The sequence below is a fragment of the Brachyistius frenatus genome, unplaced genomic scaffold (genome assembly GCF_029030835.1).
Source record: "Brachyistius frenatus isolate BFR_SWC_R1_liver_20210118 unplaced genomic scaffold, ASM2903083v1 Contig_115, whole genome shotgun sequence".
NCBI classification, from domain to species: Eukaryota; Metazoa; Chordata; class Actinopteri; family Embiotocidae; genus Brachyistius; species Brachyistius frenatus.
Window position 1 is genome coordinate 596,774 of NW_027210714.1, and position 24,814 is coordinate 621,587.

A 24,814-nucleotide genomic window follows, 5' to 3' on the forward strand; every position below is an offset into this window, starting at 1 on the left:
AACAACTTCTTTTTTTGGTTTTATTAACCTGCTGATTGAGTGTTATTCCCCATACAGTAGAAATGCATCTGATTACTTCTCAGCATGCGGTGGCGCAGCTCATGCCAGATTAGAGGAAATAGAGTAAAAAGTGCTCTCTCAGGGCTGTTCCCATTATTTTATTTCTTCATCTTCAAACAGTTTCAGGCATGAACTTGCGCTCTTTTCTGATCAAACGTCCAGCCTGTCAAAGGAGCCACAGCCATTGCTTTTGTTTCATGTGATCGGTTTCACAGAACTGGTCTCACTTTCTGCATCTCTGCCCGATGTTTTCCGCTACGGTTGGTCTCTCCGTCATTCAGTCTTTGTCTTCCCCTCGCAGTCCTTTCCTCTTCTTTATTTGTCCTCTCTGTAACCTAGGACGGTGTGGCAGACAGTGAGATGGGGCGCCAAGCTGCCATGGAGATCGGTTCATGACCTAGACATGGCAGAGCTGATCATCTTATAAGCCCTCAATTCACAAAAGGCAGACAGAGATTCAGGACGGGAGCCATCCTCCTTACTTCTCCTGCTATTCTTTGTTTTGACTCGCACTAAGTCGACCTAAAAAACGAGTTGCAGCAAAGAGTGTTCGATCAAACACTTTACCACCTGTCATCTGCCCTACCCAACTTATACACAGAGCAGAAGACCGCCCACAGCTGACAGCCAGCTGACTGCTGGCTTGTGTGCATGTTGTGAACTTGCAGCAGTGGAAATAACTCATTAGTGTGTGTTTCTGTTTCAAAGAACATCACAAAAAACAAAGCAAACGGATTTCCCCACGTCCAGGCACGGTGAATCTGTTTCATTATAAATTTCATTATGACAGTCTAATTTGACGCATGTGTCATTCAGACATAGATGAAACAGACTCAAGAAACTGTGTTGCACTATTTATTTAGCTTTTTGCAGGAAGACAACAGAAAAAGTACTATGTAATATGTACTGTTATATATATCAGCCCTCGGGAGAGCTGTGAAATACATGTTTAATTCTGTATTAACTGGTATAATAATTTTTTGGGATTGTGTTGCATCCCACTTTCTTACTTTGCCTCTGATCTGTTTGAAATGTTCACTGGAAGCTTTCAGGAAAGGTTTTGTTCACTTTTCTTTGGTTTTTGGGTTCATTCTTTGTTTTTCTTTTCAGTTAAAGTCTTCATGCTATGACCAACAATGCTAACACTGACATTAGTTCTCGGAGCTGCACATATGACCAAAACCCTTTATATATCCCGTTTATTATATTTCTTTAGGCAAATGAAAGTCATAAAAACAGTTTTTTGTGTTTTCATTGAGTTTACTCATCCTCTACGCCATGATTTGACAACAGCTTGTGTGATATTTTTCCCTTGTTTTTTTTTTTTTTTTAGGTACCAGGACATGAGAAGACAGATTGGCTTTGAAATCAGGGATATGTGGTACAATCTTGGTAATTACACTCATTCCAGTATTACTTTTAATTGAGGAAATCTTTTCTGAAGGGATTTCTACAAACTCCACCATAGAATAGCAGCATCTGACACATGCTGAAGTGTTGTTTTCTCAATTTGTGTTCCTGATTATCTTTCAGCTATGTCTACCGAGTAGAGAATAGCTGCTAAATATAGACGTTCATGTGTTAATTGGCTTTATGTTGATGTGATGTCTCAGTGGAATGAGATGGCAGTGCAGGGTTTGGGGTGTTAGATCTCAGCACCTGCTTCTCCCTCCTCATGGTAACCTCTATCATCTGATCCAATAATTAGAGCTTTCCACCTGATTATATTGACTCATTCACAGGGTTTTTAATGGGCTTATTTCACTCGATGTGTTCGGTTCAAAGTCATTTAAAGCTTGACTGTCGTACAAAATTCTGATGAGAGGATTGATGAACATGAAGAGACAGATTTCCTGTTTGTTTGTAGCTGCTACTTTTAAATATGGATTAACGATGATAGATGTCCTCTTCACTCACTTATTGTACTTGTTTTGACCAAATTGCAATGATTTGTGTGATTTGTTTTCTGCTCTCCAAGGGCCCCACAAGATTAGGTTCATCCCTGAGATGGTGGGTCCGATCCTGGAGATGACACTAGTCCCTGAGATCGAGCTGCGAAAGGCCACCATCCCCATCTTCTTTGACATGATGCAGTGCGAGTTCCACTTCACGTGCAGCTTCCAGCGGGTGCGTCCTCTGAAACACGAAGTAATTGTAGCAGAACAGTACAAGATAGAACGGCAGGAACGATGGTAGAGGAGCAGTAATAAAAGCACCTGATGAAAAGCTGTGCAACTAAAAACGAGGGGCATGCAGTCATCCATCTGATAAAAAGTTTCATAGCCTAAAGCTTCCTTGTAATTCTGCAAATCTCATTTTGTTGTGGCACGATTATCAACAGCCACAGAAAGTGGAACTTAATGTTATGCCTTGTTGCGTTGCAAAATTAAGCCTCTGCATGAGGAAATCCATTTGGTTACAGCTGTTCTGTGAGAAGATGTGTTAGGCGGTTTTCAGCTCTGGGATGTTTGTCGGGGTTCCCAAAATATGTGTTGTTTATGTTACTTGTGTCTAATTATTTGGAAGCTCAGAGGCTTCCAACGCGTCTCCCGGCTGTGGCAGCTTAACCAACTCTCCTCTACGATCATTTCTATCGATAGTGCAGTCTTTTGAGGGTGAGAGTAGACAGGACATCACTACTTAAGTCAATGTGTCACTCAGGATCTATCTCTCTGGACATTCTTATTCTTTAGTGAAATGTGATCAATTTCACTTTGGTCTAACCCCTTTTTAGGCTGTAAGCCAGTAATATTCCCTTTACTGGACCTGTCTTCTGCATTCTCTCTCTTTCAGTGTGTGTGTGTGTGTGTGCGCGTGTGTGTTGTAAATCTTTGGCTTATCAGAGAACAGCATTTATATCTTTTCTTACTTGGCTGTACTCTCCTGTTCTGTATTTGTGCCTGGCCCACACACAAGTACCTCAAGAAGTCAGTGAAAATTGGATTGTTTGAGCACAATAAAGTCAGCTGTTTGTTCTTTTTTTTAATTTTTTTTATACAGATGTTACATAATAATATTTGAGATATAGATCCATGCATCACTGTCAGCAGGTACGGCTACAACAGAGCAAAATTAAAGGGGATGTGTCTCCTGATGCGGTCTTGTCTCGGTGTTCTAAACAAATTTAAACAGATAAAGAACAGCTTTAGTAATGAACAGAAAATAGCAGCTCACAGCCAGCTGTGCTGCAAGAGAGAGGGACAATTAAAGACGAAGCACAAACCCCCTCTGCCTGGCCGCTGCAGAGAGAAAGAGAGGGAGACAGGGAGATGGCGTTAATGAATTGAAAAATTAGCTACACTGATTATTTACGCCTGCTCTGTCTAATTGCAGTTTGAGAACGAGATCATCACCAAGCTGGATCACGAGGTGGAGGGGGGCCGCGGAGACGAGCAGTACAAAGTTCTTTTTCAGAAAATGTAAGTGCTGATTAATGGACAGGATTACGCCTGAGCCCCTCACCAGTTAGATAATGCTAATTGCAACATAGCACTCCTCAAAAATAATCACAGTGTGCTGATGATCACACGACTTCTCGTCACAGCTTGCCACTGTGATGTTTGCTTTCGGAGCAGTTGCATGCTAACTCTGCTTTAATGGGCAAAAAAAAAAGAATGTTTTACATTTACCAAATCCTGAATAGCAAAAGTTTGACATTTTAAACTGTCGTAGAACTTCTTCACATGCACGCTTCACATTTATTATGTTTCCTCTCTGCCCGTGTTGCCTCTCTTTCTCTTCCTCCACATTCACAACCAGTTTACTGGAGCACTGCAGGAAACACACGTACTTGGCCAGGACGGGCGAGAACTTCGTCACTCTGGTGGTGCGTCTGCTGGAGAGGCTGCTGGACTACAGGACCATCATGCACGACGAGAACAAGGAAAACCGCATGAGCTGCACGGTCAACGTGCTCGTAAGATGGCTACTTTAATTCCGCTGAATACACACCAGCCCACTAACGGTTAATTACATGGAAGCTCCTGCAGGAAATGACATGTTTAAATACCTCTAAAAGACAATTGTCTGTGTTATCAACACCGAGATATTTTTTGTAGGCTATAAAACGACAATAATGACCTTCGACTACCCACAGACGAGAAACAAAGACAGCCACCTCCCCATGTCACAGTGCATTAAGATGTTATCACTGCAGCTCACCTGAACCACCACTGAAGTGACATTTAATTTAGGAGCATCAAAATGTCACTTTGGTCTCATGTGATGACCGGCACTAAAAAAGACTGCAGGCATTTGGCCTATATTTAACATTTATCGGAGCCATGTTACTTCAGCGCTGTGTCAAGTTGTGCAAAGTTTTCGGATTTACTGGAAACGTACCGTTGTCACTCCAATGTCAGCCAACTTCTCTTTAGTAGATACTTTATGCATCTGCCTGCTGCAAGCTTGGATAATGTTATTAGTTTTTTTGGGGATCAAATTACCAAAATATTGTCCTTTTGAAAATATTCTAAAATAATCCACAGTCTACTCTCCTCTTAGAGTAATGCCATGAAAGCATGATATACTGAAGCTTTATAAACAGTGTAATGGCATTGTTGTTATTGGAAATTCGTAATGTATTTGAATGTCTCCTTTCATGCTGTAGAACTTTTACAAGGAGATCGACAGAGAGGAAATGTACATCAGGTAAGACTCTGTTAAGCCTGTTCACATGCAGACATTCAGTCCCTTTGAAGCCTTTCACACAAATCACTAAAGTACATTATAAAAAGGATGTTAAAGGACTCAGTTGAGGTACATTTGAACCTGACAAAGACTAAACGCTGTACATTTGGACCCTTTTCTTCCCAACTGTAAGTCCCCAGACATCCAGAAAAGACTATTTGATTTTGTTGAAACACATTTCCCATTACACATTCTCACCAGTCAGAGTTTTCCATCCGTCTGTCAGGTGTTATTTGAGGTAAAAAAAAAAAAAAAAAAAGACTGTCAAGACACATCAGTCTAGCCGAGTTAACTGTCTGTCTGTTGTTAAATTGTGAAAAGGCCCTCTTAGATTTGACCCCTAAATCATTGCTGTTTCCTGCCAGGTACCTGTACAAGCTGTGTGACCTCCACAAAGAGTGTGACAACTACACCGAGGCTGCCTACACTCTGCTGCTACATGCAAAGCTGCTCAGGGTATGCAGACACAAAGACCGACAAGAAGTACACTCCCTGAAATGTTTAAAACAGCATAGATCACAGAACTTAGAGTCTCTGTTGAGCGACTGTCAGGCAGGTGAACTAATCTTAGGCATCAAGTCTAAGAAAGACTAAGGAAGTAGTCCTTGGTTTCAGGAAAGTTCACAGTCCGTGTATCGATGAATTTGAATGTGTACAGACTTGGGACGATGGGCCCGCAACTGTTTAATTCCACCATGGCATGAGAAGAAGGCAGACTTGCTGAGTAGCATCTTTCTCACCTTGCATAGCCAATGCAATTCTCGGCTAGTATTTGATCTTTCCTTAATGAAAATATATTTTTAAGCAGAGGAAAAATCTTCTTCATCCACCTAAGTTGCTTCAAAGTAAAGGTGTACTTTTACTACCCTCTTTGTCAGCAGTAAATCACAAGCATCAGATCCATGTACTTTTTGCTTAAAGGTAAAAAAAAAAAAAAAAAAAAAAAAAAGAATTAGGAACACATATCTATAAGTCATCATGAAGCATTGCTTTTATTATCACACCTTTTTGTTAATGTACTCCTGCTTTGAGCCTCAAAAGTTTCTGTCAGTAGCCCAAAAATATATCCAATTCACACACTAAACTGTTCAAACAAAGAGCTGCAGTGTCTATTCCCATTTGGAGTTTGGTATTTGGAGTATAAATTCGAAGTTGTTCCCCTCTGCCTTTTATCCGAAATGGTCGGATCCAACATCTCATCTGTATTTGCATAAATACCTGGCTGCTTCAGCCTTTGTACGGGTCCCGACAGGGAAGAGCCGGCTGTGACTGAATCACATTTTCCTCACCGAGTAGTCACAGTAGCATTTTGCAGGAGTTGGTTTTGTGATTAGTTCAATTCTGTTCGTCTCTTGGCGTCTCTATCTCCCTGATCGTAGTGTAGCCGGCAAAGAGGGGTTCACTATGGAAATCGGTTAATTTTGTTGCAGCGGAGTCTGGATAAATCCTTTCTTCTCCACTGTCCTCCTTTTGTAATCACACAGAGGCACACGTAAACAAGATTAAATAACGATGAATGATGGATACTTAATAATGCATCCACCAGCATTTGTGGAGTAAAACTGGCTCTTGTTGTTATAATTAGTCCTCCAATTGGAGTATCTGCGGCGGTATAATAACGTTAATGAATTAACAGCACTTCCTGTGTACTCTTGAGATGTATCAGCAGTTTAGTTTTGTCGATCCAGGGTCACTGGCCATCCATGAATAAGCAGAGATCCTTTTTACCATGTAAATGCCGCAGTCCAGCCGTAAAGGAATCAATAACCTAAGCCAAAGCCTCCCAGCGTCCCTCTTTATGCCACAGCAACAATGTACGGAGCAATTACTTTTTGACCCATCTCCAGTGGAGAGTATGCAAATGTCTCGGCTTTCCTATTCAAATGTGGCCATCACACAAAACCTGGTCAGATATATTAACTCTTCAGGTTGCTCACAGCACCAAAGAATCCCAATTAAAACTGGCTGCTAATGAATGAATTCTGACAGACACATAGGATTATGCTTCCTCTACACACAAGCCAACCTCATTATTCTCTACACTGGATAGAGAACAAACATAAAAAGATACTTCTGCTTTCTTGTGTGTTTTTTTTTTTTTTTCAGGTTTGCTTGTCTGTCATTGTTTACAAAATCAAGCAAGTTTTGTACTGAATAAGATTAGGTTGCTGCATGTCTCAATTTTATCTGGTGTTTTTATTGTTAACACAAGCATAAGTGATGCTTCTTTCAGCTCCCCTCACTGGATCAGCTTTATGTTTACATGGAGCTTGATGTTTCAAACCATTTATAAGCTCAAACAGAATAAAATGGCTTCATAAAAACACCTCAAACAGAATAAACAGCCCCAAACCGATTGAAAATGTAATTGGTTTCAGAGGGTTATACAAGTCTTTTCATAAAACAATCAAAAGGAACAAATCTTGTAAACGTGTAAACAAACCAAGTAAACGATGAAACTGATTAGTTCCTGGCTGTGTTTTATTTCTGCACATGCCCTCCTTATTATTATAAATGTGAGTGGGCTTCTCCTCCACTTAAAAACAATGGCGGCTTGAGGAACTGAACATTTTTGAATGCCTACCATGCATTGTTATCAAGCCTGTTGCTTGATTAATAGCAACACAATGATGGCAAATAGTCTGGCTCTGATTGGCTAGTGCTCATTGTCTTTGTTGGTTGTAGGTGGAAAGAAAACAAGGCGATCCACAACGTGATGCATTTATCATTTTTAACGTCACGCAGCTGGTCCGAGTAAATGCTTCTGTGAACACTAGAACAAATTATATCAGTCTGAATAATGTCAATCAGAACGAATAAAAGTATACATGTAACCACAGCGTCTATTTTGGATTGTGAAGATTCTCATGTTAAATACTGTAACAGCAGGTTTCCGCTCTACAAATGCTCTGTATTGTATTGATGCTCCCTCTGAACCATTTTGCCTACTGTATATTCACACCTGATTCATTGCCCATGTCTTAGGTTTCCATCTCACCCATTTGCATCGGCTATATGTCAGTGATAAATTTCTTGTCACCAGTTCCCCTTTTTGCTGCGTATTGTATTGCATTGCCCAGTGTTGACCCCCAGCGCTGTCTTGTTCCTTGCAGTGGTCAGACGAGCAGTGTGCAGCCCACCTGACCCAGAGAGATGGCTACCAGGCCACCACTCAAGGACAGCTCAAGGACCAGCTCTATCAGCAGATTATTAATTACTTTGACAAGGGCAAGGTGAGATGTCCCCCCCCCCCCCCACACACACACACACACACACACACACACACACACACACACACACACACACACACACACACATGCATGGTGTGGTCATAATCATGATGAATCCTGGACTCCGGAGATGCTATTTTTAGATACTGTCGTCTCTGTTAAATACCTCTTCCTGCCAGAGACGGCAGGTATTGAACGCAAGCCGCAGAATGGAAGTTTTATGCCTTTTCTGCAGAATGGGGATTATTGAGACTCCTTTTCCTTTAGCCGATACTCTTACGGATGAAGCCGCGTTTCAGACCACACAAGCTTTAATGTAGCTCTTTTGTGTTGTACCTTTTATAACCTTACATTTTATAAAAGAAAAGAAAAAAAAAAAAAGAAAAAAAGCTTTTCTCTCCCACTGGCCTTTTTCTCTCTTTTTTCCCCTTCATACCATGTCAGTGACATACTTGAATGTAATCTTTGCCACCTGAGACTGAGAAAATGTTCCAGTTGGACCTGGACCTGCTTACTCTGCTTTTCTTCTCCGTTCTTCATATTTTTTCCCAAAAAAGAAATATTGTGTTTGAGCCTGTAAGTCTAAGCTTGTAATGGATCTGCAGGACAGCAGCCAGAGCTTCTCAGAGATGATGTCCCAAGGCTTTGCATGTGTTGTCAGTGTTGGGGTGCAGCCACCACTCTTGGTTCTCCAGCCAACTGTCACTCAACAAGAAACGGCCGGGGAGACAACAATCCGAGAGAGCCTGGGATAAACACGCACATACAAAACCCACCAAAAGGGATCAGGACGCGTTATAATGGATGAATGCCTCAACACTCCAGAGAGCAGGGTTTCAGCTGAGGACACTTTCTGGGAGTGTCACAGGAGTCATCTTGAAAACAGTCCCAGATGGCGTTGCCACCACCACTCTCACTGATGGCAGGCTGATCTGAGTAGCAATCTGGACTCGGTCCACCTTCAGCTTGGCCTGTATCAGTTCAGCCCCATCTAGTCTGTCAGGAAGCCACTTAAAAGCCTTTCAACATGTTTGAGTCGCTCGCATCTATCTATGACACCACCCCACTGCTCTGGATGAGTCACAAGGAGAAAAGGATATTATGATACATTTTCTTCTGATAATGCGGAGGACATCTGAGTTTTAGTTATTTAGTTGCATAATGATAAAACTTTATTTATTTAAAAGGCTTATATTAAATACTGTTGCCTGAGAGAGACTGGTAGATACTTTTCTGTTATTCAGCTGGCAGGAAATGAATGCTTTATCTCAGCTTGAATCTTGATTATTAATTCATTTTCTAACTGTCTTTATACCTGATAGATGTGGGAGGAGGCCATCATTTTGGGAAAGGAACTGGCTGAACAGTACGAGAATGAAATGTTTGACTTCGAGCAGCTTAGTGCATCCTTGGTAAGTCTTATCATAACTGTTATAACTGTTAATCCACTATTTGGACAATCACTACTCATCTGTCATAGATGTGTAACAAGTAACCTATTTTTTTTAAGAGAGAAAGAAGACTGCAATGTGTTTAGAATTTGTTTTAAATCTTTTATTCAAGCAAGAACGTATCATTTCGATTATATTTAGTGGCAGCAACACGATAAAATAGATGTCATACTGTATGTCACAACATCAGAATCAAACAAATATGCGTCACTAACATTTCTGAGCAAAATCACCAACAGGAATCACATAAAAGTAAAAGTGTCAATGTTTTGAATGCTATTTAAATTTACCATTGCATCTCCCAACAGCGGAAGCAGGCTCAGTTCTATGAGAACATCGTGAAGGTCATCCGGCCCAAACCAGACTACTTTGCTGTCGGCTATTACGGCGTGGGGTTCCCCTCCTTCCTCCGTGTGAGTACTCACATTACTATACATTTCCCAGTAGTCTCAGAACCCCTTGCATGGCTCAAAGCCCAGTGTGGGGGAGCCACTTGTCAAAAACAGATGATCAATAGGTCTACCAGCGCCGGTTTGAGTCTCGGCCTCAGCCGTCGACACATATGTGCTTCACACATCGTACTCCCACGGGATTCGGTTGTTATGGCGGGACTCCCTTTTTTTCAACGTCCCACCTGCTCTGTTCTTCATTCACTTACTCACTCACAGAGAACAAACTTTGAATCATAGGAAGCTGTTCCATGTGTGGGTTAGGGTATAGATCTGGAGCTATATGCTGAGTGGATTTCCTTCGGTGTGAGAAAGTGGGTTGTGCAGAGAGCTGAGAAAAGATGTGAAAGCAATATTTTCCCAAAAAAATGCATCCGTTTCCTATCCCTATCTTATTCCATGTCGCTCTCTCATTCATCGTGTATCCATTTCGCTTCAGCGTTAATCCCTCTTTCTTAGCGTGTACTGTACAAGCAACCGTCTGCTCATCAGCTGATCTACCCAAACTTTTCTCCTAAATCTGCAAATGATATGCAATAGCTCTAAAAACTTCAAATCCCTGACGAACGACCACAAGAACAAACCTAATCTCGTTTGTCCAATCAAAAGCCTGATCACGTGGCAAACATTAACTTTGATTCCATTAACTGAACTTTAGCGAAACACCATTTTCTCCACACCGTGAGTGCTGCCCGCATCACAAAGTGTCCCTTCACAACATAAATCATGTGGCCAATACTAAGTGAAATAAGGTGATGTGGTCACATCGTAAAGTGTTTTGCTGGATAATGAATCCTGGGTTATACTCCCAAAACATTCAAGGCTACACTCGTTTCGGTGGTTGGAGCTTCAAATGTTCTGGAAAGCGGCGGCCCCCGTACAAAGAGAGTCGTGTGGATTTCTACCATTAGCTGGTGAAACTGATGATTTACGTCCATATCTGGTGTGGGTGTATGACCACTAAACCTGAACGGATCTGTATTTCCTCTCCAAATGTCCTGGCTGGCCTTGTGCCAATCTGATCACAGCTTATCACATTAAGTACGTGTTGAATAGGCATTTAATATCTCGGCCATATTCATTGTCTGAGGTGCGACTGCGTGGCTGTCAGACCTCGTTTTCATCTCACTTTGTGAAGGACGTCCTCTTCTGTCCGGATATCAGTTCTTTATTCAAAACCAAATTGATTTATTTTTTTTTTTCTCATGCTGTGTCACACGTTAGGCTTTTTGCTTGTAAAAAGAAAAACAGCAACGCCGGCAAAGGCTGATTTGTTTGCTTTTAATGTATTCCCTGTTATTGCAGGTTTTTTTTTTAAGGCTGTCATCCGGCACATTTCTGAAGGTGTTGTTTCTCTGTCTAGAGGGGAATTATTTTTCTTTCTTTTTTTTATCACACAAAAATACAATAGAAGCTTTCTGTCACGTCCTCACGGAATAAGATAAGGTGAAGGTCCAGTTTCATGCACGGTGATCCCCGATCATACCCTTTTCGTTCTGTGATGAAGAACAGCCATTTCACCGGGGTCTTTTGCTCTTCTCCGATCTTCATGTGCCCCTTCTAACCCCTTTCATCTGGCAGTGCAGGAACTCCATTACAGACAGGGCAAGCAGCACTGGCCTAATCTAACTGGCTCTTTAAACAGCCTTTGAGGACATCTTTTTATTTATTTTTTTTCCTCTTTTTTTTTTTCCTATTCTTTTAGCAGTATTTTGACCTTGGCCTGAAATAAACCAAGACAGCTATAAGCCTGGTTGTCTTTGCCAATAGGGATATGCATTTAATTTACCTGTTGATTGTTTAATCCTTTTAAATTGTAACATTTCTTATGCTACATTGGATGCAATGTAGTGTAGAAGCCAGCCATGATTACTCAGCCCCATGTAAATATTGCAACTCAGTTTTACCTTATTATTCCCCAGCAGCATTTTCTTTTACAAGTTAAGTATAACAAATACAGCCAAACGGATACAAAGCATTTCATCCTAATAGAGTCCCAGTAGGTCGTCCTGTGTAATGGCTCTGGCATGATAGCCCCTCGTAATTTTGTTAAAAGGTTTCTGTGTGAGTACCTTTATAAGAAAGTCTTCAGGTAAGAGTTACTAATTAAGACAGATATAGTTCAAATGGTTATCGTTCATGCCCGTACTGCTGTTTGTGTTGCAGCATCGCTGTGTCCGTAGGGAGAAGTCAGTTATGTGGAAAAATCAATACACTGATGAAGGCGTTTTGTATCCACCCCCCTTTACAGATTGATTTTACGCAAGAGTGCTTAATTAAGATGCTTATGATTTATTAGTTGTTAATATAGTTAGATGCTGGGGTACTTGCTAATTGTAAAAAGAGCTAGTAAACTTGTATAGTTTTTTTTTTTTAAGTGTTTTTTTTTGTTTGTTTCCGTCAATAACTACTTTTAGAAAGTCTTACATTTTTTTTATTAGTGGCTGAACAAACAAAGTAAAGACAATATCTATCTTATGCGATCATTTCAACATTAAAAGTCATAATACCTTGTCAAAAGGCTTTTAACAGTGACAGAAAGCTTCTATTGTATTTCTTTGCCCTCTAATGAATCCTCAGTTGCTTTCAGCTTTTTCGATGTGTTAAAGGTCTCATCAGAATTTCCCCGACAGATTTCCTCCACAGCTGTTTACCTCCTGTTGGCGCATTTATCCTCCTCTTTCCTTTCTCTTCCTATCATCCCTAAACTTGACTTAATCCCTGTATTGAGTTTCCGTGACAGCTCAGCCTAAAGAGCCGTTGAGGGTGTGTGAAAGTTGGTTTGAAATATGTATCCTAAGACACCACTTTCTGAGACACTCAGATATGAGCTGTCATGTTCTATCATTCAAAATGTTCCTCAGACGGACCTCTGAACACACTCAGGCAGATGAAGGAACGTCCCTAGCTCATACATTTTTTTTTGGAGCACTCTTGTGCACTCCTCTCACTTTATTTATTTTCGTTTTGGAGTAAAACATGACCTTTTCCTTCGTTTCTGTGGATCTGAAATTTCCACAGATATTTCCTGGTAAACCGTCACTCCCTTTAGGGTGCGACATTAAATATTGTAAGTTTTCCTGTAGTCGCTCTCCGTGTGTTACAAACTTTTTTTTCTTGCTGCAAGCTTGTCTGAGGAGCACAAATCCTGAAAACATGCATTTTCTGTGAACTTGATGACTTTACAGTCATATGAACTGTTGCTTCTTTGAAATTGTCTTTTTACCCACCAGCCAAGAAAGAAAAGACAATTTTAGTACGCATTATCATCTCAATGACAGTGATTTTCTTTTCCAGAACAGGCCAGCCAGTTTGAGAGTAATGAAAATGAGAATTGTGACATTGAGATGGCTCTATGTGTCACCTGAATGCTCAACAAAATAAAGTGAATCTACTGTCCTCTTCTGAATAACTACACAATGTGCAGTGTTGGAAAAAATATTATGTTTGCTTGATCAGATTTAAATGATTTAGAGAAATATATGTAAAACAGTTCATCACCAGCGGAAAGAAAACTACAACAGTGTATTTTCAGGCAGCTTCTTCTGTGGTTGGAAGCGGTGACTCAATGAGCTTTTGTTAACTTATCTGTAAAAGGACATTTGAAAATGACCACAGGTATATATCATTGCTGTGATTCATTGAATTAATTGGGGAGTTGAGATGTGTGCTGTGCTTAGGGCTTGCTGTGTATGAGCTATTGTGCAGTGATGGTCTTTATTTAAATTATTCTCCGCAGGTGTGACCATGACTTTCAAGCTATGTTTACAGTATAAGGTCTATTAAGCCTATGAATGAAGCCAGTAATGCATATTTAGCCTTCTATCGGATGCGCCACTTGTGAAAAAGGTGTGACGGAGTCCTCGGCTGACATGATGTTACCGTACCGTTTAGAAATTAGCAACATGTCTGTGTCTGAACCATCACAAGTTTTTTTTTAAGGCAGCTTCATTGGCAGCTATAGTTAGCAGCAGCAGCCGTTTGTGAAAGAGCCGTCAGTAAAATGTTTGTAGGTGTTTTTCAGTTTGCTAAAATAGAAATCTAATAAAAACAAAGGCCCACCTTGAACTAATCACTGAATCGGTGCCAAGAACTTTGTATCACGTTCATTTCTAAGTATTTAATATGGAGATTATGATAATACACTTTAACCCAGCTAAAGTATGAAGCTTAGTAAATGTACAAATCAAAGCCAGTTTTAATGTTGCTGCTCTGTCACTGTGCCAAGTTTGTTCTTACTACCAGCCTTGAATTAAGTTTAGCTTCTAGATGTAATCCTCTTGTAAAGTCTGATATGACACTCTATGTGTACTGTCGCCTGCTCAGTGCTGCTATATTTATAAAAGAGGCACAGTATACCGTATGAGCACATCATGTGGGAAAATTCTGTGTCTGTCTTCACGTACATATTCAAGGACTCCCTGTTTTCTTCTTCGTCCTTCAGAACAAAATGTTCATCTACCGCGGGAAAGAGTACGAGCGCAGAGAGGATTTCGAAGCACGTCTCCTCACACAGTTTCCGAACGCGGAGAAGATGAAGACGACCACACCACCCAGCGAGGACATCAAGTCTTCCTCTGGGCAGTGTATCCTCAGCACGACTCATTGACAAACTTTGAAACTATGGATTTGTATTTATATGTATATATATATATATATATTTTACTCGTTAGAGTTTATTATAAGGCTGTTTTTCATACATTTTATTTATTGTTCACAGAGGTGATGCATCCTAAAAAAAAAAGTAACTGCAAGACTAGAAAACATGCTTCAAATCAGTATTAGTATTAATATCATTATTAACTACTATTTTTCTAGCAGTAATACATTTCCAAATTACATATAAAATAAGGAAGTTCAAGTCAAATGCAACTAACCGCCATTCGTAGTTGTGTATTATATAATACAAATGCTTCACAGAAACTTTAGTAAAAGATTTGAACTACAGAATTCTGTTAAACAACAAAATCCTATTTTAGAAATTGATTTGAATGAAGATTGAGTAGTGACATTACTGAATTATCATAAGGTCCTGAGTGAATCTATGTCTTTGATGTGAGTGCCACATTTTCATTTATTTCCTTGATGTTTGTGCTGAAGACATCCAGTGTTTCATAGTCAAACCCATCCTCGACCTGCCTGCCAAGTTTCAAAACAAGCCCGTCTCTGAACAAATCGTCAGGTAATCTGGGGGTGCCCACTTCAAATACATTCCCTTCTTCACAGCTACATGGTGTGTTACTCAAAGTCGCACAGTCTGCATTTCAATCTGCCAATGCCCAAATTAAGTTTCCCCGGTCAGTGAAAAACAGTTGGGAGAGCTTGTGATGAGTCAAAATTACATTTGCATTTCTGTGTTGAGTGCCGAGGACCGTTGTGGTGAAGGTGATTAAGTCTCCATTTAAATATGGGTCTGTGTAGAACAAACACTGGTTGACCTTCTTGTCGTTTTAGTGCTTATTAACTTTCGCCAGCCATCTGCTGTTCGTCACCGTGCCAAGAACAACATTGTTTCTCCGGCACCATTGACACCTTTGTGTCGAGCATCGGGGCCACAGCAAACAGTGGTCACCCTGCACTCCCACTTGTACACAATCTGTACGCCAGCCATGCGCTGCATCACTCAGCTGTGCAAATTCACTTTGATATGCTACCCAACGCATCAATGGACATAATTAAAAGAAGACATTTACTTGGAAAAGCCTTTAGGCAAATATACCTGGGCACTGATCTTATCACAAGCCTGCAGCATCGGTCACATCCGCCTGCATTGATCCCTTCAGCAGCCTGTTGGCTTGTTTGCTAACTATGTCTGATTGGAATATGTAACTCTGTTAATGGCCTAGATTAGACAGTCATGTTGAGAGAGTGATAGTGGATTGTTCCACACCAACCGTCCATCTCTCCTTTTCTGCCAATGCTTTGTTGTTTTCTCTCCGACTCTCACAGTGCTGTTCTCAGACGCGTCTCTCCGTGTCCCCGTCTCTCTCTTTTCTCTCATCTATTCTGCCATTCAGTGAAAAAGATCAGTGGTGCATAGCAATGAGTCTGAGCTGTTTGAGCCAAAGGGTCACAGCAGCAGGCAGAGCGCAGCTCATTCTGACCTTGCTTTGCCAGACCACGCTTCTCCATCATCTCCAGCCCGCCAGCTAATGACATGTAAAAAGGCTTAATTGGGGGAGCACAGCGGATTTAAAGCTGCTTTATTAATCTGTTTTTTTAGATCAGAAGTTCAGAGGCTCGAGGGTTTTTTTTTCTGAACTTAATGCCACACTTTCTCAGCTAATTTAGGAGTGGGTCTCATCATATTCATTAAATAGTGTGTTACCCTTTATGAGTTCACGCAATAGGGACAAATATTGAATTGTCCGTACAACATAAAAGGCCCAAGTGCCAGCAAAACCTGAGTCCAGCTTTAATGTGGAGTTTGAATCTCTTAAAAGCTTTGTGGTCTGATTATTACAAAAACATCAACAGTCTGTGCTGGAAAAAGTTCAAAAGTTGTAGCATTCCATCTGCACACACGTATTGATGTTACTTTAACTATAAAAGGGCAGTGGCCTTGGAATGACACGGATTCATTTCATTTTATTTACAATTATTTGCTAATGAAGTCAAATCGAGCTTTTTGAACCATATGGTATGGGTTTTAGGAACGGGGAATGCAATATGGTGTGTGATGATAATAGCAGCTCTGCACTCATTTCCCCGGGAGACTGTGAATCTGTCTCTCTTTGTGTCAGCAAGAGACACAGATGAAAAGATGGAAAAACGGCAACTAATGCGTCTGAGTTTCGGAGACCATGTATGTGCCCAAACAGCTGTTCCCTCAGCCACGATGTAACAACATTATACCCCTGCTGTGAAAAGTCTATTAACCTGATTTGGCAAAGTTCATCCCTGCCAGTCATCCCCTCTGTCACGTATGCTGCAGCTTATCTGCATGTCTGACGTGTCGAGCTGCCAGTGATGTGAAGGACCCAAAATATAAATATGCACATGAGGCCATACTTCAGACAGTAAGTTAAAAGCAACATGCTAAATGCCAGAGCTCCTGACAGAGCGAGCCTGGGACGAGGTCTGTCCTGCGGTTGACCTGAAGCAAAGCAATCAACCTTTGAATGAAGCTGCGGATTGCCCATAACAGTTTTAATTTACTCAGGTACTGATTTTCTCCCTCCCCAGCTTCTACACAGTAAATGAAGTCCATAAATTCCAGTATTCCCGGCCGGTGAGGAAGGGAGAGAAGGACCCCGACAACGAGTTTGCGGTAATATCTCTCTCTTTTTCTTTTTTTTTTTTTACTTAGCTCGTCCATCTTACTTTAAAAAGTTGTATGTATTATTGGTAAGCATGAGACACAAAATTAACATGAGGGCTACATTTAGCATTTTAGTATGTATTTTATAAGGTTTTAGAAATGCACACTAGGCCTTAACTCAAGCCAAACTTGACTAAATTGTGGACAACTTTTTAATCATCTAGTTTCTGTGATAATGCTCCACTCTAATTATATAGAGTGTCATTTACACACACTCACAGATACCCCACTGACACATACAGTCAGTAAGGTAGTTTGTTGGGTATATTACAATAGGCAGCATAATGATCTCCGAGCCTGATCAAACAGTTTAGATTAGATTTAGACTTTATTAATCTCACAGTGGGGAAATTTAGTAAGATACGTTTCTTCTGATGCTGACATGCAGCAAATGGAATAAAACTGAAAAGGACTTTTCATTTTGGTCTGTTTTGATCAGGTTTCTTGTTTGTCTCTGTATCACTGCCGCAACCTTGTAATGTATTGTAGGACGATGCTGGATTATTGTTTCGAATTTATGCTCTGAACATGCTTTTATTTGTTTTTTTTGCACCGTAAATCAATAGCACTGCACAATTCTCATTTACATAAACAGAATATTTTACACCAAATAAGAGGATTTTGTTTTATTCTAAAACACAGCAAAAGGGTTTGCCAACTAGAACATCCAGACTAAATATAATGGTTGTGTGAATATTCCCGTCCTTACTTTCAGTATATTTAATGAATCATTTTTTGTGAGCAGTAAATATCCAGGTAGAAATGACAAGAGACGACAAACCAACCCCAGTCACGCTCTCTTCTGTGTGTTTACTTTGGCATCACTTCAGCAGTGCTGTTCTCACAGTGATTGGACTCTGACAGACAGATGATGGATATCTATTATTAGACATATTGTGTCTGTCGCATCTATTAAACATGTCAATATACACCAATCTTTGTAATTTGCCATCTCTCCAGAGTGTACAACTCCACTCTGAACACAACATGACATCTTTTACTTTGATTGTTCAAAATAGCATATCATTTTTCTCTTTTGACACACTCATAAAAAACAGTGTAAATGTTAAACTTCTTTTGCAAGAGAAATCATCCTCCCCTGTGGTGTACATTTTTCTTCTTAAGATTTAGTCATTATCGGAGCTGAGTGATGTTATTACAGGAGATTCCATATTATTTCCATTATATCTGTGAGTAATACCATCCAGACACGGAGGTAGAGGGGCCTCCTTCCTTCCCCCTGACCTTAAATGGGCTTTGAGTGAACAACCATCGTCTTAATCTCATTAATGCAACAACAGTCTCAAAGCTCGTTTCAATGCGGCTCAATCCACAAAACAGCTGTAAATTGATCTGTTTAAGTTGCCATGTTAACCGTGAACTGGTCCCTGAGCTTTTCCAACTTTGTGTCTGTCATTTTTTTGTCGACAGAACATGTGGATCGAGAGGACGACATACTCGACGGCATACAAACTTCCCGGCATCCTGCGCTGGTTTGAAGTCAAGTCAGTCTCCACAGTGAGTATGAAGGGCCTGTGTGTTAGGGGGCCTCCTAATCAGATGAGGATCTGCAGGTTTGCTTAAAGGCAATCGATATGATTTGTCCACTTAAGCAGTATAGACAGCCGCGTGGACGCAGGCGTGCCACTCCCAGGACTAACGACAGCGCACGTTCTGTCTCTCTCTCTCTCTGCCAGATGGCCCACATTGATCCACCAAGCACTTCTGTTTCCACTGAAAATAGCTTCACGGCACAAATGCAACTAAAAGACAGTTCAGACCTCACTGTGGGTTTTCTGTAGAATTACTTGGATCGAAAACTCTTTGAAAGGAGGACGGTCGGACTGCACCAAATGACTTCAGTGTTCACTGTAGCGCAGGGAATTAACTTCTTCACCCCTCCATCTGACTGAAATTGCATTAAAATTTCATTATTTTTAACTCTGTTGTTTTGACTATTTAAAATGCCGGTCATGTGTCCCCATTTGGGGATGAGATGCTGTTTGTTTAAGTGTGGCGAGATGAGCACGGGGATATAAGTCAGAGCACAATATCAGGTAACCGTCTCACTTAGAGCCAAGACGCCCCGCTGCATCTTTTTAATGTGTCATTAGTTTGTCCCACAACAAATGCACTACTTAGCGTGATTGGCTTGGCTTAAGTGTTCCACATTCAATTACTCTTTATTTGTCACTTTGATTGGTGGTGTTCACGTCTTTGCTGCTGAAAAGCCTCGGAAAGGGCCACTTCTCTCAGCCTGTTCCCTCTGCGTTCATACTCGTCAGATAGCACCTCATGACGCCCACGCACCACCACCGTCCCTCTGGTTGCTAAAACACAAAGACATGACACCCCGACAAGCAAAACAACTCCCGAGTCCATCTAGTTGAGTGTTACTCTCCATCATCGCACTAATTCAGAGCAGACACCTCTTCCTTCAGGCTGGGTTGGAACATACTGTCAGGAGCAGCTTGCCCTCCAGATGAGCCAGAGAGAGGCCAGGTCCCTGAGGTCAAACTCTCTATTTAATGCTTAATGACTGGGCCGAGAATCAGCAGGCCTAATCCCTCCATCTGACAATTCTTTTTATCAAGTTGGCCCGAGACACACCGGCGCAGATTGGAGATTTGTCTCCCTGGCACAACATGTTTATGTGTTTTTGGCTGAGGCTCTAAATCTGATATTTTCTCCACAATCCGCCGTTTCTTATAAACTCCTAGTACAGGGTGGTGATTTCCTTTCTTTTTTTTTCAGCCATCCCAGTAATGAGATTGTCCTTGTGGAGTTACACGGGTTCAGTTGATATTTGCTTTCACTCAGTAGTATAATTATTGGCAGCATTTCTCAGTATTTTATTAATATTTTCTCAGAATTGCCAATCATATTTTGTTGACATGGGAAATGAAATTACCCCACATCAACACGCTATCCATCTTCATTTGACAGTTGCAGGTTTACGTGTGGGCAGCGTGGAAAATGATTCATTGCTTCGCTATCCCGCATGATTTATGTGTGTAGTTAAGGGTACCTCAGCCCATCTTCTAATAACCTTTCCCCATGTTGGTGAACACAAAATGCTTCCACTTGATTGTTGGGATCCCAGAGACAGTAGTGATGTATGTGTATAAATGCTGAAACAGGTGACTAACTATTGAGTGTATCTGATGACACCTTCCCTTCCTGTGCTGCACAGGAGGAGATCAGTCCGCTGGAAAACGCCATGGAAACAATGCAGCTGACCAATGAGAAGATTAGCAGCATGGTGCAGAGGCATCTCAATGATTCCAACCTTCCCATCAACCCCCTCTCCATGCTGCTGAATGGGATTGTGGACCCAGCTGTCATGGGAGGTTTTGCCAACTACGAGAAGGTAATCATGAAAAGAGTCCTGAAACTATACTGTTTCTATAGTTTGTCAACCTTTATGTTCAAATCTCTATTTTGATCTTTAATTTAACAGAAGCTTTAAAAGATTAGTTTTTCTTTTTTGAGCTTTCACTAAACATGAAACGACCGTAGAACCTGGAGACTGCGATCTTAGCATAAAAAATAGATGTGGGAAGGCTGCTCACCAAAATCTGCCTGTCTGCACCTCTAAAACTCATTGCACGCCTTTCATAACTCATGAATGAGTCTTAATGTGTCTCATCACAGTTCGGTTGTCATCCATTCAGCTGAGACTTTAGATATTCACTGACCCCGGCCAAGAAATAGTCCTGCACATAACTCGGTATAGAACACAACTTGATGTTTTTACCCTTCAATTGTTGTAAATGTAAACAAATGATACAGAATGTGTGACTTTTAACACGTTGTTATAGGCAGAGATTATTATATTTGGACTGAGCCAGGCTAGCTGTTTCCCCATCTCCCTTTTTTATGCTAAGCTAAGCTAACAGCTTTATATCTGCCATACAGAAATCAGAGCAATATCAATCTTTACATCTAACTGTCAAAAAAATGTATAAGCATGTTTCCCATTATCTCAAACTTTTCCTTTAACCATTCTAACATATTTTAAATGTCTGGAAAAGGAACAAGAGGTATAATTATGCATGTGATGTACGCATGTTAAGGTACTTCACTTAATCATATTATAAAATTATATTCTAAACTAATTCTAATGAACCAAATTTTCTTCCCAAAATTGATACAATGCTGTGAAATCATCTTGAATCTAATCAATCTCATGCATGTTCCAAATCCTAGAAGCTTTCATGCCATCAGCCTTAAGATTTTTTTACGGCTTCTTTTCAAACATTACAGATCATCATGAATCTCTTTTTGTTTGATATGACTTTTCTCCTTTGAAAAGCTCGACTCAATCTTTTTTGTATCCTGTTTTCAATCACATTTCTCTCTTCATCCAAACACCACAGAGACTCATGGAGAGGGGAAAAAAAATGTGAATGACGAAAAAAAAAAAAAAAAATAGCCTATTGGTTTCCGAGCGTACATCCCTACCTGGGATATATGGTCTTGTGAAATGGTACCGTATGAGTGAGAGAAGGAGCGATGGGAATTCTTTTGCCCTGGGGTCACTCCTTCATCTCAGTGAAATAGCACAGGTGGTGGTGGAGAGACGGATGTCTTGACTAAATTTTTCTCATCTTAACAGACCCTCCCACCACTCCCCCTTATCTTGTCAATTTTTTTCTCCCCTGTTGCTCTTTTTTTTGTGTATATATATATATATATATATATATACATCACAAACTTCTTCACATTTCAGACTCTGCTTTACTATGAACATACTGCAGCTTTTCCTCCCTTCGTACAGACATACTCAGTCAAGTGTCTCTATTCTCTTTCTCCAGGCCTTCTTCAATGACAAGTACACACTGGAGCACCCAGAGGACCTTGAGAAGATAGAGAAACTAAAGGACTTTATTGCCTGGCAGGTGAGACTGAATCTTAGAATGGTTATCTGCATGCAGATAATTATGGTAAAGCATCACACTGTAGTTTCACCAAAGATGTCAGGGATCAAGGAACAGAGCTCGTCACCTGTCGTTAACTTTAAAAGACGACTTATTCTATCACATCCCGTGGTATTTCTTTTTCCATGGCACGTGAAGAGCAGAGGAAGACACGGCCTACAAGCAGCCAAAATACTGAGCGTGGATTGGATGGTTTGGAGGAGCATTAGAGGCATGAAAATGTGCATTCGTGCCACTTGGCCTTTTTGCGCCTAATTGATCCTTAATTGGCATGAATTTGCTTTGGGCTACTCACTTAGCCTCTCAGGTGCTGACAGCGTAGTGGTCTTTTATGTAAGTCACTATGGTTCAAATTATTGGAGTTTCGAGTTTATCAATGAAATCGGCACCAGAAATTTTGGGGAGCCCTGCACCACCAGCTGAACGCCATGCAGACACCCCGCAGTGTGTTTCTACACCTGAAAGTCCTGCATATATATCAGAGGACAGTTTAAATGCTGAAGGACAGTGTTTCTGTTCTGTACTTTATCGCATTCATACTAAAGCACTTTTGCTGCAAAAAAAAAGTCTTGCTGAAAATATAATATCATTTGCAGAACTTGTGAGGGTGAGTGTCCAATGGCACTCAGTGAAGTGAGCAGGGGTAAAGTGTGTTAAGGAGTTCAGGGGAGATAACGGCGAGGGGGGAGTGCTGAAGCAAACATAAGATGCTCTGCTGCAGAGAGACAGCGAGAGATCAGCACTGGCAGTTTTGCCAGCTTCGCACCCTCACAGAGCCCGAAGGAAGTGCACACGCAGCAGACAAGGAATGCTCATACACGTATAGGTTGTTGGAATACAACGCATGCTGTTTAATAGATCTTTGGCTCATTTGTGGTTAATTTTTGATGAATTAACTCCTGGCTATTTTAATAACAGCAAAACCGTCCTCCTTTTGGGATTTCAGAATGCTAGTAGATTTTCGCAGTTGTTGTTTTTTTTGTTTGTTTCTTTTATTACTCTCGCGTAACTCTTTAGCTCTGCACTTTGGGTCACTTTAATACTCAGGAAGTCATGGTTTCCTGCCTCACAGGAATTGAGCGCAGATACAAGAACTTCTTTCTGTCTGCTTCCTACCGCTCACTGTAAGGAAAACCAGACTTAATTGAATTTTCAGTGCTTGTTCCTGTCTCAGTTGTTGTAAAATAGGTCAACTTTGTGCTCTGCATCTCGAGTGGAGAATCTGAATCTAAATCTGAAAAGTTTGGCTCTTTTGTGTTTGTAAAACCTTTTGTCTTTGAGGCACAATGGTTCGTGCAGAGGTATGCAAGCCTCATATTGCCTTATTGCTTCAACTTTGATGTCATTTGTGATGCTGCTCAAATCTTACCTTAGAAATAAGACTTTTTTTTATAATTACTATTTTCCATATTTGTCTAGTTTTCTATATGCATTTTATGAAAACAGAACATGGTGAAATGTAGGAAACCACTTACTGAAGTAGAAGTTGACAAAGCCAGTGAGGGAAACCTAAAAATAAATGTGTCGCTGCTTCATCACTCCTGGAAAGTTGCAAATATCACAAATACATCATATGTGACAAGGTTGGAGTGTGCGACTAGATTTTCCTAAAAGACCCTTCAGTTATTTTTATATCCACCTTGGAGCAAAAGCAGTGAACAGTAATGTTGGTATGACTACCTTTGTTTCGTAGCTTTGTGTTGACTCCTGTGTACTGCTCAGATGTCAAAGAGACAGATCCTTCCCAGCATCCATTTGAGATTTCAGCTGGTCTAAAATGAAGTTAGATATCACACTGCAATTTGAAATGATACCCCGCCTACAGTGCTAATTGTCAGGATCTTTCATCTACACGTCTGTCCTACCAGAAATGGTGGAGGAATTTTCACATCCTTTTCTTTAGTACCAATTATTTAGGACCAATGCAGCAAGATAAAAAAATACTATATATATAAATAAAAAATCCTCCTTAAGTAAAAGTACAGAAGCATCTGACTGACATATTATTATATGACATGGTTAGATTATTAATACTGAAGCATCAGTGTGTAAGCGGCATGTTACTGTTGTTGTGGCTGCAGGTGCTGCTGGTTTAAACTACTTTATATCTTGTTTTATATTCAGGGACAGCAGATGAGAAAAATCAGTTCTGATCCACAGATCTGTTTTCTGTTTCTAGACTTGTAATCTTTTTTTTTTGGTGAGAAGTTGAATCATTTGAACATTTATTGAAATGAAGCCATGTGAGACCTTTTGAAGGAAAAATCCAGATTTGGTGGAGTCGTTAACAACTTGCAAACATCTGAAATATTATCCATTGTGCCAAATCTTCATCCTAAAAGTAACTACATCTGCCAAATAAATGTAGTGCAAAAGGCACAATAGTAACCTCTGAAATACAGTGCAGTGGAAGTATAAAGTGGCAGGAAATGGAAATACTCAAGTACAAGTACCTCAAAGTTGTGTCTAACGCCAGTACTTCAGTAAATCTACTTTGTTACCTTCAACCACTTCCTACCAGTGCAAGAAGAAGGACTTGCTTTATCTTGGCCACGGTTTCAGCCCTAAAGTGTCCTTAACCAGTTGAAAATCATGGTATCTTTATTCTCCCAGCACAAAAAGAAACGATTGAAGTTGTTGGGTGTGATCATAACACAGACATGTCATACAGAAA

General features: G+C 40.6%; 2 protein-coding genes across 3 annotated transcripts in view; both read left to right on the forward strand.

Annotated features, from left to right (window-relative positions):
* Window positions 1-24,814, forward strand: part of dock1 (dedicator of cytokinesis 1) — a 173,354-nt gene that overhangs the window by 134,993 nt on the left and 13,547 nt on the right. For both annotated transcript variants that reach the window (XM_069713097.1, XM_069713099.1), the window contains exons 32-46: window positions 1,394-1,452; window positions 2,039-2,187; window positions 3,394-3,479; window positions 3,820-3,976; window positions 4,670-4,710; window positions 5,115-5,205; window positions 7,863-7,982; window positions 9,302-9,391; window positions 9,739-9,843; window positions 14,324-14,465; window positions 14,980-15,061; window positions 17,065-17,149; window positions 18,632-18,718; window positions 20,394-20,570; window positions 22,018-22,101. In XM_069713097.1, the coding sequence (XP_069569198.1) occupies window positions 1,394-1,452; window positions 2,039-2,187; window positions 3,394-3,479; window positions 3,820-3,976; window positions 4,670-4,710; window positions 5,115-5,205; window positions 7,863-7,982; window positions 9,302-9,391; window positions 9,739-9,843; window positions 14,324-14,465; window positions 14,980-15,061; window positions 17,065-17,149; window positions 18,632-18,718; window positions 20,394-20,570; window positions 22,018-22,101 (1,555 nt within the window). The remainder of the gene's footprint in view (window positions 1-1,393; window positions 1,453-2,038; window positions 2,188-3,393; window positions 3,480-3,819; window positions 3,977-4,669; window positions 4,711-5,114; window positions 5,206-7,862; window positions 7,983-9,301; window positions 9,392-9,738; window positions 9,844-14,323; window positions 14,466-14,979; window positions 15,062-17,064; window positions 17,150-18,631; window positions 18,719-20,393; window positions 20,571-22,017; window positions 22,102-24,814) is intronic.
* The window catches only part of entpd1 (ectonucleoside triphosphate diphosphohydrolase 1), a 185,760-nt gene that overhangs the window by 30,490 nt on the left and 130,456 nt on the right, over window positions 1-24,814 (forward strand). The window lies entirely within an intron of this gene.